The 20,385-nt window shown below is 38.6% G+C and overlaps 1 protein-coding gene across 2 annotated transcripts in view; it reads left to right on the forward strand.

Moving 5' to 3' along the window:
* The window catches only part of SLC15A2 (solute carrier family 15 member 2), a 52,576-nt gene extending 33,190 nt beyond the window's left edge, over positions 1 to 19,386 (forward strand). Inside the window, exons 14-22 of one of the 2 annotated variants that reach the window (XM_021934099.2) lie at positions 1,060 to 1,141; positions 1,724 to 1,858; positions 2,288 to 2,452; positions 2,607 to 2,653; positions 4,125 to 4,235; positions 6,175 to 6,271; positions 15,848 to 15,994; positions 16,933 to 17,037; positions 17,381 to 19,386. In XM_021934099.2, coding sequence (XP_021789791.2) covers positions 1,060 to 1,141; positions 1,724 to 1,858; positions 2,288 to 2,452; positions 2,607 to 2,653; positions 4,125 to 4,235; positions 6,175 to 6,271; positions 15,848 to 15,994; positions 16,933 to 17,037; positions 17,381 to 17,557 — 1,066 coding nt within the window. In that variant the 3' untranslated portion in view covers positions 17,558 to 19,386. Of the gene's footprint in view, positions 1 to 1,059; positions 1,142 to 1,723; positions 1,859 to 2,287; positions 2,453 to 2,606; positions 2,654 to 4,124; positions 4,236 to 4,740; positions 4,825 to 6,174; positions 6,272 to 15,847; positions 15,995 to 16,932; positions 17,038 to 17,380 lie in introns of those variants that run through there. The other variant, XM_021934100.2, reaches the window with a different exon arrangement.
* Positions 19,387 to 20,385: the final 999 nt, after the last annotated feature.

The following is a 20,385-nucleotide window of genomic DNA, read 5'->3' on the forward strand; positions in this document are numbered from 1 at the left end:
AGTGGACCTGTGAGAAGGGGGCCACCATCCTCCAGACCCCAGAATGATAGACCCACTGGCAGCTTGCACCCTGGGCCTGGAAAACCACAGACACTCAACAACCTGTGAGTGCAGCCACAGGGGCTGAACTCTGCAAAGCCACAGGGGAGGAGCTATCCAAGGCCTTGGGAGCCCACCCCTTGTACCGGTGTGCCCTGAATGTGGGACGTGGAGTCAAAGGAGATTATTCTGGAACTTTAAGATTTAATAACTGCCTTGCTGGGTTCAGACTTGCCTGGGGCCTGTAGCCCCTTTGTTTTGGCCACTTTCTCCCTTTTGGGATGGAAATGTTTACCCAGTGCCTATACCACCATTTTATTTGGGGAGTAAATAAGTTGATTTTACAGGCTCGTAGGTGGAAGGGACTTGCCTTATTTCAAATGAGACTTTGGACTTGGGACTTTTGATTGAGTTTGTGCTGGAATGAGTTAAAACTTTGGGGGGAAATTGGGAAGGCATAATTGTATTTTGCAATGTGAGAAGGACATGAGATTTTAGGGGTCTAGAAATGGAATGATATAGTTTGGATATTTGTCCCTGCCAAAATCTCATGTTGAAATGTAATTCCCAATGATAAAGGTGGGGCCTGGTGGGACATGATTGGATCATGGGAGTGAATTCTCATGAAGGGTTTAGCACCATTCCGTGGTGCTATCCTCATGATAGTGAATGAGTTCTCACAAGATCTGGTAATTTAAAAGTGTGTGGCACCTCCCACCTCCTCGCTTGCTTCTGCTTTCACCATGTGACATGCCTATTCCACCTTTGGCTTCTCCCATGATTGAAAGCTCCTTGAGGCTTCACCAGAAGCTGGGAAGATGCCAACACTCTGCTTCCTGTAATGCTGCAGAACCATAAGCCAATTAAACTTCTTTTCTTTATAAATTACCCAATCTCAGGTATTTCTTTATAGAAATGCAAGAACAGCCTAATGCAGTCTTTAATAATAGGCTACAGAGTTTGGATTTCGTTCTTAAGAGTCTAAAGTTTAAATGTAATTGTTTCTCCTTTCTACCACAGATCACTTAGGAAAATGGCTGTTGGTATGATCCTAGCGTGCCTGGCATTTGCAGTTGCGGCAGCTGTAGAGATCAAAATAAATGTGAGTTCAGTAATTCTTAAGCTCCATGAGGGCAGGATCATATCTTTCTTATTTGCTCTTTTTGACTTGTTCGATCATGATTCCCTGGGACCTAGCACAGTACCTTTTTTATAAGAGGTGTATCATAAGTATTTGTTATAAATAAGTAGATAGAGCGGTAAAACAGCAATGCAAAATGAGGCCCACCTCCCACCTGAGTGACTTAGAATGTATTTTCAGGGAATTCTCAAATACTAATATCCAAGATAGCCATCTCCTTAGGGAATACAGGCTTATGTGATGCCTTTCTAGATACTCAAGTAAAAACCTTTTGGCAGATTGAATAGCCACTATTACGGATGAGGCCATAGCTGATTCAAAAAGCATGGAGTTTGTAAGCTGGCATTGGTACTTGCTACATTGAACTGATGTTTCCCTCTCCAAACTGCCTTTAGAGTTTTCTAAGCCAAATATTTTTCAAAGGGAGAAAACTATATCTACTTGGCTAGTGGACTAGGCTGTCAGAAACAACTGAGATATGTGTTGTCATTGTATCTGAAGGATTATTTGTTGGTGATTCTGACATGTATTCTTTGTTCTAAGGAAATGACCCCAGCCCAGCCAGGTCCCCAGGAGGTTTTCCTACAAGTCTTGAATCTGGCAGATGATGAAGTGAAAGTGACAGTGGTAGGAAATGAAAACGATTCTCTGTTGATAGAGTCCATCAAATCCTTTCAGGTGAGGTGTGTACCTGAATGAATTAGAAACTCTGTATGCTATATTGATCTTGATTTTTTCTTAACATTAATTGTATCATAAGCATCTTCCCATGTCTTTAGATAATCTTTGAGCACATGATTTTAATGGGCATATAATATTCCATTCTATAGATATACCATAGTTTATTTAGACATTTCCACATAGGTATTCAGTTTTTATTATTATACATAATCCTATAATGAACATTCTTATTCATAAATATTTATGCATACCTCTGATTATTTCTTAGGGTAGATTCTAAGAAATAAAATTACTTGGTTAAAGAAAGGAATTACTAGGTTGAAAATGTTTGATGAGGTCACCTACTTTGAGATGCTACAATATTGTAATGTCCAATATGGAGTAGAAGGTGTATGTGACCTTCAATTTATGTTCTTTATTTTACAGAAAACACCACAGTATTCCAAACTGCACCTGAAAACAAAAAGCCAGAATTTTCACTTCCACCTGAAATATCACAATTTGTCTCTCTACACTGAGCATACTGTGCAGGAGAAGAACTGGTACAGTCTTGTCATTCGTGAAGATGGGAACAGTATCTCCAGCATGATGGTAAGTTGAGGGATTGCCTGTGTTTTAAGTTGTCATCTCAAAGTAATATGACTGTCTTATCAACGCTTACCAAGGATCTGCCTGATGATCAAATTTTCTGAGTATAGGTCTTATTTCATCAGCTGTTACTGATTTTTACTTTCCTCTGTTGTAGGTAAAGGATACAGAAAGCAAAACAACCAATGGGATGACAACCGTGAGGTTTGAATGTCAAAGAGATTCCAAGCCACTCTGTTTTCTTGAATCTTGGATCTCTTCTAATCTTTGGGGCTTCATTCTACTTGTTCTGAACAGGAATTCCCTCTCCTAGAGTGCCAGCGGCACTGGTGTCAAAAGGCATTTTCTAGGACAATGAGAAGCAGATAGGCTTCTTTTCTCATGTGGGATTCAAAGATGACCCTATCTGTGTATGCCCCCTGTACTCTGGGGCATAAATTCTTTCTGCTGAATATCTGTTTATCTTGCTTTCAGGAAAATAACTGAGTACTTTTCTCTTTGTGATCGTCAGAGAGAAATTTGGAAGTGAGAAAATAATCCTCCCTTCCTTTTTGATAGTTGAATATATATATCTTAAAGTATAGTTTTTATTATAAGCCTAAAGAGGCATCATGGTATAGTACACATTTGGAGTCAAAAGACTTAGTTTTGAATCCAGGTAAGGCTGAAGGGTGTTGTCAAACGGCGAGGGACAGTTACAGAGATGGAGTACCCAAGAGGACATGTGTTCTCTGTGGCCGGTATTGGACATGCAATGGACAGATACACAGGTCGATGGCCACCAAAGTCAAGTGGTTGCTGTTGAGAATAGCATTTTACAGGAGAACTTTTAGTGAAAAGTCTGGATTTCACTGAAGGGTAGGACAGTCATAATAACTTGCTTTTGAATATGCTTCAAAAAAAGTAAACAGCTCAAAATAAGACAAATGGACCTCCAGAGCAGCATTTTCTAGGTCAGTGTAGAATGATCTAAAGTCTAGGAATCAACATTCAGGACTCTAGAGGGAACTGTCCTTCTTATTCCTGGGGCCAGAGACCAAATCCAAAGCTATCAAAACAGAAATGTACCAAAAACCCATCCTGAGAGGACAATCTAGGTGCCAGGATCAGAAAAACAGAAAGATGGTCCTGGAAGGGTCCAAAGTTTCTGCAGACTCCAAAACAATTATAGCAACCTACTCTGGGCTAGAAGTCTGAGTTTTGCATAAGTCACATTGGGCTTAATTTATAAGAAGTTAAGATATGAGTTTTATGTAAATACTATCATTTCTTTATGCATAATTATCTTATTTTTCTTAGTAAAGTCTCAGTTGATACATTCCACCATTATAAGGGAAATAAATTAGATAGACCTAAGTTGGATTAGTGAGGAAACTCAGATTGCCATGAATGATCATGATAGTGTCCATCTAGCTAGAGGTCTGGTGAGGATGTGAGAGATAAAAGTACAAGAAAAAGAAAGTTAGGGACAGCTAAGACTATGGATTACTTTTTACATATGGGATCATTCATTTGTCTAGTTAACAATATACATTATGTACCTTTTATGTGCCAGCCACTATTCTAGGCACTTAGGCACTGGGGATATAGTTATACCCCAAACATAAAAGGTCCCTACCCTCTTTAATCAGGTGTTCCTGTTTGTTTGATATGTAAATAATATCTCTGCCCTCAGGTTTGTTAACACTTTGCATAAAGGTGTCAACATCTCCCTGAGTAAAGATACCTCTCTCAATGTTGGTGAAGACTATGGTGTGTCTGCGTATAGAACGGTGCAAAGAGGAGAGTAAGTGCATTGCCCCTGTGGACATTTTACTTTTGTCAATAATTGTTTTTTGAGTGCTATCTTTGTATATAGGTGGGGAATTTAGGTGCATGTGGGCTAATTTTGTTTTTGTTTTTGTTTTTTGGGTTTTTTTTTTGAGACGGAGTCTCACTCTGTCGCTTAGGCTGGGATGCAGTGGCGCAATCTCCACTCATTGCAAGCTCCACCTCCCGGGTTCATGCCATTCTCCTGCCTCAGCCTCCCGTGTAGCTGGAACTACAGGCACCCACCATCGCGTCCGGCTAATTTTTGTATTTTTAGTAGAGATGGGGTTTCACCGTGTTAGCCAGGATGGTCTCGATCTCCTGACCTCGTGATCCGCCCGTCTCGGCCTCCCAAAGTGCTGGGATTACAGGCGTGAGCCATCACGCCCGGCCTGCATGTGGGCTAATTTTGAGTGTAGAAGCACTCCTGATCTTTTCCAACTCTTGCTTCCTTCCCTCAGTCTCACTTTTTTTCTGCACAGATATGTTGAGATCACGATTGCTGTGAAGACCACACTATATAGTTAACACAGCCCATCTCTGTATAGTTAACACAGTCCATCTCTGTGAGTTTCTCAAAGTTTATTATTGGTTTCCATTTCTACTGAAGAATGTACTTTGGTACCTTGAATTGGCACTTCATTACTTAGAGCTTATCTTCTCAGGTTCACTGTTATAGCCTGTTCTACTAGGTCATAAGATTTGCATGAGGAAAGTTCACATGGTACTTAAGTTCACAAAAGAATATGATTTGTAACTACTTTATTTAGGTTGAATATTTTAGAAAATACCTGACAGGCAATAAAGAGCTCAAATCAGGGACAGAAGCCTGGCATGAAAATAACCCACTCCAAGAAACATTTCTCTTCAAAGATAATTAGTAGCTTCACTGCTTTCCTCACCATCAGTAGAGAGATGAGATCATTTTCACCTGGAGATGTGAATGCTTTTTTTTTTTTTTTTTTTTAAATTACCAAATTTTTATTTTTCAAAGTTTTCGAATTTGCTTTGCTTGGTCTAGCTCATGAAATAAATCAAAAGTAGCAAGCCCTCCACCTCTAAAATAATGATAATAATCATGAAAACCTCAAAAGGAAAAAAGAAACAAATATTTTTTAAGAAGAAAAAGTATTGTTAAATAGGATTATTGTGCACTGAGAAAACTCAGGAGACTCATTAAATCTGTGAAATAATTTTAAAATACGAAATGCAAATCAAAACCACAATGAGATACCATCTCACACCAGTTAGAATGGCGATCATTAAAAAGTCAGGAAACAACAGGTGCTGGAGAGGATGTGGAGAAATACGAACACTTTTACACTGTTGGTGGGATTGTAAACTAGTTCAACCATTATGGAAAACAGTATGGCGATTCCTCAAGGATCTAGAACTAGATGTACCATATGACCCAGCCATCCCATTACTGGGGATATACCCAAAGGATTATAAATCATGCTGCTATAAAGACACATGCACACGTATGTTTATTGCGGCACTATTTACAATAGCAAAGACTTGGAATCAACCCAAATGTCCATCAGTGACAGACTGGATTAAGAAAATGTGGCACATATACACCATGGAATACTATGCAGCCATAAAAAAGGATGAGTTTGTGTCCTTTGTAGGGACATGGATGCAGCTGGAAACCATCATTCTTAGCAAACTATCACAAGAACAGAAAACCAAACACCGCATGTTCTCACTCATAGGTGGGAACTGAACAATGAGATCACTTGGACTTGGGAAGGGGAACATCACACACCAGGGCCTATCATGGGGAGGGGGGAGGGGGGAGGGATTGCATTGGGAGTTATACCTGATGTAAATGACGAGTTGATGGGTGCTGACGAGTTGGTGAATGCTTTTCTAAGCTGTGATATTTATTCTAACCTAAATTCATCCTGTTCCAGATACCTTGCAGTGCATTGTAGAACAGAAGATAAGAACTTTTCTCTGAATTTGGGTCTACTAGACTTTGGTGCAGCATATCTGTTTGTTATTACTAATGTAAGTAGCTCACAGCCACCTCCTCACCCTCTCTCCATATATATCTCCTGGGATCCTCTAGGCAGAAAACAAAAGAGAAGACTCTGTGGCAAAGCAGACACATATATTTATTTCTAGTGTAAGATGACAGGTTCTACAGTGACTTTATTTATTTTTATTTTTATTTTTTTTAGACGGAGTTTCACTCTCGTCGCCCAGGCTGGCATGCAGTGGCATGATCTCGGCTCACTACAACCTCTGCCTCCTGGGTTCAAGCGATTCTCCTGCCTCAGCCTCCCGAGTAGCTGGGATTACAGGCACCCACGACCACGCCCAGCTAATTTTTGTATTTTTAGTAGAGATGGGGTTTTGCCATGTTGGCCAGGCTGGTCTCGAACTCCTGACCTCAGGTAATCCACCTGCCTCAGCCTCCCAAAGTGCTGGGATTGCAAGCATGAGTCACCGCACCTGGCTCTACATGACTTTAGAAAGCCCACTGTCTCTGTAGGGGATGTTAAGAGATAACATCAACAACAAGCAAAGGGTCTTGGGGAAGGAGAGACATAATTTATCTTGAGCCATCACTGTGAGATGCCACGGCCTGCTCCAGTCTCATTATGTCTCCAAGCAAACAACAGTGATTTATGAAAAAGTATTCATGTCTTCTTGACCAGCTTCATATGCAGATCTTCTCACTCTCTGGAAATTTGATCTGCTAACATGTCACAGTCGGAAATGCTGAAACTGATAGTAATGTCAATCTCTACACAAAGTTTGGGGATCAGTTAATTGTGGTCTGTCAAAAACAGTTGTCCTAGCAGTCAGGGCAGGGTACCTCTGATTTTAATTTTGATGTCAATCTTGACTTTAATTTTGTTATTTCATTACTATTCACACTGTATTAAAGACTAAAAGATAGTGAATAAGAAAAAGAGAGAACAGTTCTGGAGGTTTGATGAGAACCCGATCTAAAAAGTTCTATTTATTTTACTAATTAATTTAATTAACTTGATCCCTTTGGTGTGCCATTTTTATAACAGTTTTATTGAGATATAATTCATATACCATAAAATTCACCCACTTAAAGTATCCAATGATTTTAAATATATTAGTATAGTCAATATATGTTAATAAGTATTCATTATATAGAAGGAATATATATCCAATAATATATATTCAATGGCTTTTACTATATTCACAGATTTGTGCCATTTAGGAACACTTTTTGTCACCCCTCTCAAAAATAACGTACCCATTAGCAGCCATTCCCCATTTCCTCTTAAACCACTAGTCTACTTTGTCTATAAATTCTTCTATTCTGGACATGTCATGTAAATGGAATCATACAATATGTGCTATTTTGTGTCCGGCTTCTTTCACTTAGCATGTTTTTCAAGGCTCTTCCATGTTGTAGCATGTATCAGTGTTTCATTTCTTTTTATTGACGGGTAATATTCCATTGCATGGATATAATACATTTTATTTATTTATCAATTGATGTACATTTGAATTGTTTTTACCTTTTGACTCTTGGGAATAATGCTGTTATGAACATTCATGTACAAGTTTTTATGTGGACATATGTTTTCATTTCTTTTGGATAGGTAACTAGCAGTGGAATTGCTGGCTCACATGGTGACTCTATGTTTAACCATTTGTGGACTTTTCCAAAGTGACTGCACTGTTTACATTTCCACCAATCACGTGTATGAGTTGCAGTTTTTCTACATCTTCACCAACACTTGTTTTCTGTCTTTTTATTATAGCCACTCTAGTGTGGATGTGAAATGGCATCTCATTGTGGTTTTCATTGCCATTCCCCTGATGGCTAAAGATTTGGGGCATTTTTTCTTGTCTTTATCAGTCATTTGTGTATTTTCTTTGAAGAAGTATCTCTTCAGATCCTCTGCCTAATTTCTAATTGGGGTATTTGTATTTTTTATTAGTTGTAAGCATTCATTATATATTTTTAGATATATCTGTTATCATATAAAATTTGCAAAATCTCACATTCAATAGGTTGTCTTTTAACTTTCTTGATGGTATCTGTTGAAGTAGAAAAATTTTTAATTATGATGAAGTTCAATTTATTTTTTCTTCGGTTGATTGTGTGTTTGATGCCATACCTAATCCAAAGAATCTGTGCCTATGTTTTCTTCTAAGAGTTTTATAGTTAATTCATTTTGAGATAAATTTTGCACATGGTATAAGGTAGGGGGTCCAGTCTCATTCTTTTGTATGTGTATATCTAGTTGTCCCAGGGCAATTTCTGGAAAAGACTATTCTTCCCATATTAAATGGTCTTGACATTTGTGTCAAAATTCAATTGATCATAAATGTAAGGCCATTTTTCTAGACTCTCAATTCCATTCCATTGATCTGTATGTTTATCCTTGTGCAGTACCATACTGTCTTAATTACTGTTGCTTTATAGTAAGATTTGAATTCAAAGAGTATGAGTCTCCAGCCTTCTTCTTTTTTAAGATTGGTCTGCCCATTGTGGGTCCCATGAATTTTCATATGAATTTTAGGATCATCGTAAGATCAGAAGCCAGCTGGGATTTTGATAGGGATTTCACTGAGTCTGAAGATCATTTTAGGGAATAGTATTGCCATATTAACAATATTAAGTCTTCTGGTCAGTGAACATGAGATGTCTTTCTATTTACTTAGGTCTTCTTTAATTTTTTTCAACAATTTTTTGTAGTTTATTTTATTTAGACATGAGGTCTCATTCTGTGGCCCAGGCTGGAGCACAGTGGCACCATCATAGCTCACTGTAGCCTTGAACTCCTGGGCTCAAATGACACTCCTGCCTCAGCCTCCTGAGTAGCTAGGACTACAGGCATGTACCACTGCTCCTGGTTAATTTTTTATTTTTTTGTAGAGATTGGGGTCTTGCTATGTTGACCATGCTGATCTCAAACTCCTGGCCTCAAGCAATCCTCCTGCCTTGGCTTTCCAAAGTGCTAGGATTACAGGTGTGAGCCGTCATGCCCAGACTAAGGTTCCTTTTTAGAGACAGGGTCTTGCTATGTTGCCCAGGCTGGTCTCTAACTTCTGGCCTCAAGTGATCCTCTCTCCTCATTCTCCTGAGTAGCTGAGATTATAGGCATGAACCGCTATGCACAGAACAAGTTATTTTCAGAGTATACATTTTACATTTATTTTGTTAAATTTATTCCTACTTACTTTATTCGTTTTGAAGCTGTGGTTAATGGAATCCTTTTCTTAATTTCATTTTCAAATTTTTCATTGCAAATTACAGAAATACAGTTGACTTTTGTATATTGATTTTGCATTGTGCAATCTTGCTGAACTTATTTATTAGTGCTAATGGGTTTTTTTAGTGGATCCCTTAGGCCTTCTACATAAAAGATCATATCATCAGCAAATAGAGATAGCTTTACTTTTTCATTTTCAATCTGGATGCTTTTTATTTCTTTTCCTTGTCAGTTACTCTGGCAGGAACCTCTAGTACAATATTGAATAGAAGTGGTGAAAGCAGAAATACTTTTAGGGGGAGAGCATTCAGTCTTTTATCATTAAGTGTGTAACCTGTGGATTTTTCATAGATACTCTGTCAGACTGAGAAAGTTCCTTTCTATTTCTAGTTTGTTGGAGAGTTTTCTGTTTGTTTGTTTTACCATGAACAGGAGTTGAATTTTATAAATGCTTTTCCTGCATTTATTGAGATGGTAATGTGTTTTTGTCCCTTATTTTACTGATATAGTGTATCACAACAATTGATTTTCAGATATTAAACCAACCTAATTCTATTAACCTCCTCCTCCACCTTCTTCTCCTCCTCCTTCTTTCTTCTTCTCTTTTAGAAATAGGGTCTCGCCCTGTTACCCATGATGCAGTGCAGTGCTGCAATCATAGTTCACCGTAGCCTGAAACTCCTGGGCTCAAGTGCTCCTTCTGTCTCAGCCTTTCAAGTAGCTGGGACTACAGACATGTCCTACCCTGATGAATTAATTTAAAAAAATTTTTTTTTTTTTTAAAGAGAAGAGGTCTCACTATGTTGACCAAGCTGGTCTCTAACTCCTGGACTCAAGCGATTCTTCTACCTCAACCTCAATCCAAGTGCTTGGATTACAGGCATTAACCACTGCGCCTGGCTATAATTCTATTAATTTTCTAGGGCTGCTGTAACAAAGCACTACAAGCTAAGTGGCTTATGGGATAGAAATGCATTGTCTCACAATTATGGTGGCTAGAAGTCTGAGATGAAGGTATTGGTAGGACTGGTTCCTTCTGAGGGCTGTGAATAATCTGTTCCATGCTTCTGCCATGGCTTCTGGCAATTTGCTGGAAATATGTGGTATTCCTTGGTGTATAGAAGAATCATCCTAATATCTACCTTCATCTTCACATGGTGTTCTTTCTATGTATCCGACTGTGTCCAAATTTACCCCCGTTTTAATAAGGATACCTGTCATTGGATTAGACCCACCCTAATGACCTTATTTCAACGTTACTAATTACATATATAACAAACCTGTTTCCCAATAAGTTTATATTCTGAGGTACCTGGTTTTAGGACTTCAACATATGAGTTTTGGGGGACATGATTCAGCCATAATGCTTGTGTTCCTGGTGTTATTCCATTTTCTGTTTCTTCTGTCTCTCATATGCCACTCAAGATAGAGGCCATATGTATTGTTTCTGAATACCAGGCTCTAATAAGCATCTACAGTAGAGGCCATAAATTGTGGGTCTGGAGGCCCAATTTCTTTCATAGTCCTGTCTTGTTTGGCCTGCACAGTATTGACAAAAATAACAAAAGAATTAATTGCCAATAAATTCAAGAGATTACACCTAAGAAGTTGTATTACTAACATTTCTTGGGAATAAAAAAATCAGAAGATTTCCTAACAGCTATTACTGTGTCAACTGTCTGGTGCTGTAGTGGCTGTGCCCTTTAGATGGAACCTGTGCTGTCCAGTTCATGATAGGCCTCATCAGTTCCTTGCAGCCTCTTTCATTTACTTAATTACCTGCCTATGAGCATGTAAGTATCTGACTTTTATTTAGAAGCTCTGGCCATAGTCTCTTCTTATGCTGAGAAAACACAAACAGATGCCTAGGTATTATTTACACTGTCAACTAAAGGAAAAGAAGATTCCCTTATCTTACTATTTTAGACCCAATGACCATTTGATTCAGAGGATTAATGGCATTTAGATGTCAAAGACTTTTCATCTGAAAGACTTTTGACCATGATATTTTAACTATGCTGTTTTGTCTCATGTATCTGGATATTATACCTAATTCCTGATAACAGTTTTACTTCAAGAAATATATTCATATGGTTAGGCTTTGTGTCCCCACCCAAATCTCATCTTGAATTATAATCCCCATAATCCCCACATGTCTAGGGAGAGACTTGGTGGGAGGTGATTGGATCTTGGAGGCGCTTTCCCCAATCCTGTTCTTATGATAGTGAGCGACTTCTTATGAGATATGATGGTTTTATAAGGAGCTCTTCCCCCTTTGCTCCTCACTCTTCTCTCTCCTGCCACCATATGAGAAGGTCCAAGCTTGCTTCCCCTTCACCTTCTGCCATGATTGTAGGTTTCCTGAGGCCTCCCCAGTCATGTGGAATTGTGCGTCAATTAAACCTCTTTCCTTTATAAATTACCCAGCATTGGGCAGTACTTTACAGCAGTGTGAAAAAGGACTAATACATATATATAATTTTTTCTTCTGTTTTCTTTTCGAGCCCCTTCAATAAATATACATATAATTTTCAAAATGTTATTTCATTTGTAATAAAAGATATTAGTAGATATAATCTACATAAAACCAACCATAGCTAAAAACATAAATATAGTTAAAGTACTTTTACACCAAAGAAACAAAAGTTGATTGTGGAATCACATATATTTGGTAATATTAACAAAAACTTCACCCTGAAAAAAATCTCTTTTGAACCAAAATTTTACAGAAAAATTACATCTTTTTTTTATTATTATACTTTATGTTCTAGGGTACATGTGCACAACGTGCAGGTTTGTTACATATGTATACATGTGCTGTGTTGGTGTGCTGCACCCATTAACTAGTCATTTACATTAGGTATATCTCCCAGTGCTATCCCTCCCCTCTTCCCCCACCTCACAACAGGCCCTGGTGTGTGATGTTCTCCTTCCTGTGTCCAAGTGATCTCGTTGTTCAATTCCCATCTATGAGTGAGAACATGCGGTGTTTGGTTTTCTGTTCTTACAATAGTTGGCTGAGAATGATGGTTTCCAGCTGCATCCATGTCCCTACAAAAGAGATGAACTCATCCTTTTTATAGCTGCATAGTATTCCATGGTGTATATGTGCCACATTTTCTTAATCCAGTCTGTCATTGATGGACATTTGGGTTGGTTCCAAGTCTTTGCTATTGTGAATAGTGTTGCAGTAAACATACGTGTGCATGTGTCTTTATAGCAGCATGATTTATAATCCTTTGGGTATATCCCCAGTAATGGGATGGCTGGGTCAAATGGTATTTCTAGTTCTAGATCCTTGAGGAATCACCACACTGTCTTCCACAATGGTTGAACTAGTTTACAGTCCCACCAACAGTGTAAAAGTGTTCCTATTTCTCCACATCCTCCCCAGCACCTATTGTTTCCTGACTTTTTAATGATTGCCATTCTAACTGGTGTGAGATAGTATCTCATTGTGGTTTTGATTTGCATTTCTCTGATGGCTAGTGATGATGAGCATTTTTTCATGTGTCTATTGGCTGCAGAAATGTCTTCTTTTGAGAAGTGTCTGTTCATATCCTTTGCCCACTGTTTGATGGGGTTGTTTGCTTTTTTCTTGTAAATTTGTTTGAGTTCTTTGTAGGTTCTGGATATTAGCCCTTTGTCAGATGAGTAGATTGCAAAAATATTCTCCCATTCTTAGGTTGCCTGTTCACTCTGATGGTAGTTTCTTTTGCTGTGCAGAAGCTCTTTAGTTTAATTAGATCCCATTTGTCAATTTTGGCTTTTTTTGCCATTGCTTTTGGCGTTTTAGACATGAAGCCCTATTGCTTTTGGTGTTTTAGACATGAAGCCCTTGCCCACACCTATGTCCTGAATGGTATTGCCTAGGTTTTCTTCTAGGGTTTTTATGGTTTTAGGTCTAACATTTTAGTCTCTCATCCATCTTGAATTAATTTTTGTATAAGGAGTAAGGAAGGGATCCAGTTTCAGCTTTCTACTTATGGCTAGCCAGTTTTCCCAGCACCATGTATTAAATAGGGAATCCTTTCCCTATTGCTTGTTTTTGTCAGATTTGTCAAAGATCAGATGGTTGTAGATGTGTGGTGTTATTACTGAGGGCTCTGTTCTTTTCCATTGGTCTATATCACTGTTTTGGTACCAGTATCATGCTGTTTTGGTTACTGTAGCTTTGTAATATAGTTTGAAGTCAGTTAGCGTGATACCTCCAGCTTTGTTCTTTTGACTTAGGATTGTCTTGGCAATGCAGGCTCTTTTTTGGTTCCATATGAACTTTAAAGTAGTTTTTCCAATTCTGTGAAGAAAGTCATTGGTAGCTTAATGGGGATGGCATTGAATCTATAAATTACCTTGGGCAGTATGGCCATTTTCACGATATTGATTCTTCCTATCCATGAGCATGGAATGTTCTTTCATTTGTTTGCATCCTCTTTTATTTCACTGAGCAGTGGTTTGTAGTTCTCCTTGAAGAGGTCCTTCACACCCCTTGTAAGTTGGATTCCTAGGGATTTTATTCTCTTTGAAGCAATTGTGAATGGGAGTTCATTCATGATTTGGCTCTCTGTTTGTCTATTATTGGTGTGTAAGAATGCCTGTGAGTTTTGCACATTGATTTTGTATCCTGAGACTTTGCTGAAGTTGCTTATCGGCTAGAGGAGATTTTGGACCGAGATGATGGGGTTTTCTAAATATACAATCATGTCATCTACAAACAGGGACAATCTGACTTCTTCTTTTCCTAATTGAATACCCTTTATTTATTTATTTCAGGCCTGATTGCCCTGGCCAGAACTTCCACACTATGTTGAATAGGAGTGGTGAGAGAGGGCATCCCTGTCTTGTGCCAGTTTTTAAGGGGAATGCTTCCAGTTTTTGCCCATTCAGTATGATATTGGCTGTGGGTTTGTCATAAATAGCTCTTAGTATTTTGAGATACGTTCCATCAATACAGAATTTATTGAGAATTTTTAGCATGAAGGGCTGTTGAATTTTGTCAAAAGCCTTTTCTACATCTATTGAGATAATCATGTGGTTTTTGTCTTTGGTTCTGTCTATATGCTGGATTACGTTTATTGATATGCATATGTTGAACCAGCCTTGCACCTCAGGGATGAAGCCCACTTGATCATGGTGGATAAGCTTTTTGATGTACTGCTGGATTCGGTTTGCCTGTATTTTACTGAGGATTTTTGCATCGATGTTCATCAGGGATATTGGTCTAAAATTCTCTTTTTTTGTTGAGTCTCTGCCAGGCTTTGGTATCAGGATGATGTTGACCTCATAAAATGAGTTAGGGAGGATTCCCTCTTTTTCTATTGATTGCAGTCATTTCAGAAGGAATGGTACCAGCTCCTCCTTGTACCTCTGGTAGAATTCAACTGTGAATCCGTCTGGTCCTGGACTTTTTTTGGTTGGTAGGCTAGCAGGCTCTGAAATTGAGAAAAAATACATCTTTTTGACAAAATTTGAATGTGTAAATTTTGAGTTAAAAAATAATGGCTTGGGCCAGGCACTGTGGCTCATGCCTTTAACCCCAGCACTTTGGGAGGCCAAAGAAGGCGGGTTGCTTGAAGCCAGGAGCTCGAGACTAGCTTGGTCAACATAATGACACTCCATCTCTACAAAAAAAAATTCAACTTTTTAAGTTAGCTAGGTATGGTGGCACATACCTGTAGTTGCAGCTACTTGGGAGACTGAGGCAGAAGGATTGCTTGAGCCCAGGAGTTTGAGGCTGCAGTGAGCTGTGATTGTGCTGCTGCACTTCAACCTGGGTGACAGAGCAAGATCCTGTCTCAAAAAAGAAAAAAGCCAATGAAGATAAATCAAAATAGTAGGTGGCATTTGATATGGATTTTTAAAAATTGATCAGTAAAACTTCAATGTGTTATCAAGAGAGTAATTCATCCTAATAAAAGTAATTTCAGTAAATTAAAAATCAAAATAGCAAATGTTAAAAGCACTTTAATTGTACTTACATAGAAAGTGGAATAAGAAATTAAGCTTTTCTCAAGAAAATGCTTTCTGAAAACTTACTTTGTTTGTATAATTCAGATGCCATTTTAGGTTTAAAGTGTTGTCCAGGATCAAAATGCCTGATAGGGCAAAACGGTGGAAATCCAAACTGCAATATCAAAATATTCTCTCATTTAAAGTCTCTGTGAATAATGATATCTGATTGAATCTAGGCAAGTGAGTATAATATTACCAAAAGAAGTTTTGAAAAGCTAGAATTGTGTAAAAATGCTCAATTTCCTGAAAGTGGCAGAATAATGAAAATACACAAAGGATGGATATAAGATTGTAGAATGCTGTTGTTAGGAATATTTACTTGAGACTACTTACAAGTCCATTTTCTCTTTCTCTCACTAAGAACACCAATCAGGGTCTTCAGGCCTGGAAGACTGAAGACATTCCAGCCAACAAAATGTCCATTGCATGGCAGCTACCACAATATGCCCTGGTTACAGCTGGGGAGGTCATGTTCTCTGTCACAGGTCTTGAGTTTTCTTATTCTCAGGTAAGTTTTTGCAAATAGAAGGTAGAAATTGAGACATTGATTGAAGGATGGTGAATTTTAATTCTAGCACTGACTTAAATAGGTATGTTATCTCTTTTGGCCTTGGGTACCTTATTTATGACCCTGAACATATATGACCTGAACATCTTGACTCCCTAGATCATGACAGTGCAGCATGGGAGTCTATGATTTTGGGGTTCTAGGAAAGAGATTAAAGATTAAAATGAAGAGCTGCAGAGTCAGACTCCCCGTGTTCGAATTTTGACTGCATGACCTATTGTGCAACCTTGAGCAAGTAAATTACTATCTCTTCTCTGTAATGCTTTTTTTTTTTTATTTTTATTTTTTTCTGAGATGGAGTCTCTCTCTGTCGCTTAGGCTGGAGTGCAGTGAGCTGAGATCGCACCACTGCACTCCAGCCTGGGCGACAGAGCGAGACTCCATCTGCCTCCACGGTTCAGGCGATTCTCTTGCCTCGGCCTCCTGAGTAGCTGGAATTATAGGCGCGCACCACCATGCCTGGATAATTTTTGTATTTTTAGTAGAGTCAGGGTTTCCCCATGTTGGCCAGGCTGGTCTATAACTCCTGACCTTGGATGATCTGCCCACCTTGGCTTCCCAAAGTGCTAGGATTACAGGCATGAGCTACTGTGCCCAGTCTGTAATGCTAGTTTTTAAATGTGTAAGAATACTAATAGAACTTATCTCTTAGGGTTGTAATGAAGATTAAATGACATAATGAATTTAAAAATATTCAATTAGGAGTTTCATCTTATTCTTATTGTTTGCATTATTATCACCCTCTGAATCAATGTGATAGCTGAACTTAATGAGGGAAGTTCTAACTTGAAAGTTTTTGTGGGAGAAGTTTCCTGGATGCATGGGGCATGAGGGCAGTGAAGGGAATTTGTTTACTTTCAAATTTGTGTCATCTCCAGGCTCCCTCTAGCATGAAATCTGTACTCCAGGCAGCTTGGCTACTGACAATTGCAGTTGGGAATATCATCGTGCTTGTTGTGGCACAGTTCAGTGGCCTGGTACAGGTATGGATCTGAGGGAAGCAGGATTCATTTCTACTCAAGGTTTTCCTCCAGCTTTCTCTTCTCCCTTTCCACCTATCTCTCTGTTTCCTGTATTCCCCACTCAGTGCTGTGATATGAAATGGGTTAGATACACAGACTTTACCAGGAAAACAGACATATGTAAGTGGCAATAATGACTACAATATATCTATGTGAGGAGAGGCCAATGAACCCAGTCTTTGTCCAGCAAAAGTCTGGTTGAACTGGTGATCCCAGGTCAGTCTGCTCCCCAGTCCTCATCCTGTAAAGATCTCTTTAGTTTCAGGTTTCTCCATATTCTTCTCATATTTATTTCCCCCTGCAGTGGGCCGAATTTATTTTGTTTTCCTGCCTCCTGCTGGTGATCTGCCTGATCTTCTCCATCATGGGCTACTACTATGTTCCTGTAAAGACAGAGGATATGCAGGGTCCAGGAGATAAGCAGATTCCTCACATCCAAGGGAACATGATCAACCTAGAGACCAAGAAGACAAAACTCTGATGACTCCCTGGATTCTGTCCTGACCCCAATTCCTGGCCCTGTCTTCAAGCATTTTTTTTTTCTTCTACTGGATTAGACAAGAGAGATAGCAGCATATCAGAGCTGATCTCCTCCACCTTTCTGCAATGACAGAAGTTCCAGGACTGGTTTTCCAGTACATCTTTAAACAAGGCCCCTGAGATTCTATGTCTGCCTGTCTATCAATGAACTCATTAAAACTTATGCAGTGTTGCTGGAGCTGGCCTGGCGTCTCCAAATGGCCATGAAAATACACATGTATAATGGAGATCATTCTCTGTGGGTATGCAAAGTTATGGGAATTCCTTTATAGGTAACTGGCATTTAGGACTGATGGCCCTAATTTTTGAGGTACTGATTTAGAGGTAAAATTGCAGAATAACAAAGGAATGGTATTTCTAGTTTTTTGTTTTTTTTTTTTTTTTTTTGTAAGCAATGTAATTATGCTATTCACAGGGGCCTCAAGAATTGGTATGTATGATGTGATCTGGTCCAGCCAGGGCCTGGTTTGTCAGCTATCTAGGTTTGATAAGACTTTAGTAAATTTGTCAATACAAATCGTAGGAAGCAGAATGTCATTTTATTAAAACACAGGAGAAGTAATATCTTTCTGATTATGATAGTATTTTATTTGCTTATCCAAACACTCCTTTCTCAGTATGGATAGATCATGGAAACCAGATTAGAGATAGTAAACATTAGTAAACATGGTTCTGGAGAACAGGAACAGGTGTAAGTTATAGAAATCCTGAAGAGCCAGTCATTCTTTTACAGAGTACATTCTTCTTAGCCTCTATGGCACTGAACTGTGCCCTTCAGTGAACAGTTGTATAAACAATAATTATAATCTGCAACTTTGTCTTATCAACCTTGCTGACCCAGTTTTTTCTTATTATTACACCTTGTCTTGCTTATTGCTGCAAATATTCAATAACAACAATGTTTCTATAAGTCCAACTTCCTTTATTAAGGTTTCCATTTAGCCTCAAAAATAGCAAAGTAGTAGTTCCTTTTTGATATTGCTTTCCTGATTTACTTTTCCCATGTTTTAAATACCATTTCTTCCTTGAAGCCTAGAAATTTTCTTTTTATTCAAAAAGAGTTACATTAATGCCTAGGTTTGAGCTCCTAAAATGGAAATAGTCAATAGAGGAGCATGGTCCTATATGAGGTTCCTATCAAAATTTGTGGGAGTAGGGGTGGTAGAGCATGAGGGTTTTGTTTGTGTATGTGTGTGGTCATGAAAAAAATTGAGAAACATTACCTCACACACAATGAATGAATCAGAGGACAGACACGGAAATGTCATGACTGTACAGTGTGTTACTAGGAAAAAAGTTCAGAATCACTGTTCTAGAAAGCCTCATTTCCATTGGTTTTAAAACATTATTCTCATGTAGAACAGTGTTGGGTCTCATACTGTTAATGTTAACAGGTAACAATGTTAATGTTAACAGGTACCTGTTAATATTAACAGATAATGTTACTGTTAACAGGTAAGAGAAATTGCTCTAAGTGCCCAAGCTTTATATACTTCAGTTTTAATGACAAGCATTTCAGAAGTACAAGAGTGGCAGCAAGACCAACCAGTTTTTCCAGATATATTGATGTGAACCTGACCCTACTCCTTTAGAAGACAGCCTGTTCATTTTTAAATAGCTTTAACCCAAACTGTTCTATGACCATTGTTTCAAGAGACATTAACACAGTTCTGTAAATAGAAGTGTCTATGGACAAATAAGTTTGGGAAATGTGGCATACTGTATCCTTTTCTTAACATTTGCATATTAAAGACTCTGAGATATCCTGCAGTAAAGACATAAGATACCTTGTTTAAATTAACATGTTACAGTATTCTGCAGAACACTGGTTTGGAAAAAACTGTCGAGCAGTTCTTCCTTGTAAGTGCTGAGCTTCCTCTCTGAAACCTCCTACCATTGTTTTTTCCTCCCCTGTAGCTAATAAGAAAAAGTATAACACCCGGCCGGGCACGGTGGCTCACGCCTGTAATCCCAGCACTTTGAGAGGCTGAGACAGGTAGATCACCTGAGATCAGGAGTTTGAGACCAGCCTGGCCAACATAGTGAAACCCCGTCTCTACTAAAAATACAAAAATTAGCCTGATGTGATGGCAGGTGCCTGTAATCCCAGCTACTTGGGAGGCTGAGGCAGAAGAATCGCTTGAACCCGGGAGGCGGAGGTTGCAGTGAGCTGAGATCGCGTCATTACACTCTAGCCTGGGGGACAAGAGCGAGACTTCATCTCAAAAAAAAAAAAAAAAAGAATAAGTATTACCCCCTTTTTCATGTGACAGACGTTTAGCTATTTGGGGGGAACTTCCATGGCTCTTCCCTAATCATCAAGTATTCAAGTTAAAGATTCTCGGTTCCTGTAATGGTTCCTCACCAGGCATAATTTGTCCTTTTACCATCCTACTTTCTCTCTTCTGAAAAACATTCTTTATCTGAAATACAGCAATTAATATTAAGATATCTTAATATGAAATACCTGGAGTCAAATATAACATTCCAAAGTAGTCTGACTGGAAGAACTAGCACCTGCCTTTCTTCAAACAATGCACTTCTGTTAATGCAGTGTAAGGTAACATGAGTTGTTTTTGGAAACTACGTCATAATGTAAGCTTATATTCTAGCACTTATCACTTAATGACAGGGATACATTTGAGGAATGCATTGTTAGGCAATTTTGTCATTATGCAAACATCATAGAGTGTACTTACACAAACCTATGGTATAGCCTACTACACATCTAAACTATGTGGTGTAGACTGTTTCTTCTAGGCTAAAAAC

This window comes from Papio anubis, chromosome 2 (assembly GCF_008728515.1).
Source record: "Papio anubis isolate 15944 chromosome 2, Panubis1.0, whole genome shotgun sequence".
In the NCBI taxonomy this organism is placed as follows: Eukaryota; Metazoa; Chordata; class Mammalia; order Primates; family Cercopithecidae; genus Papio; species Papio anubis.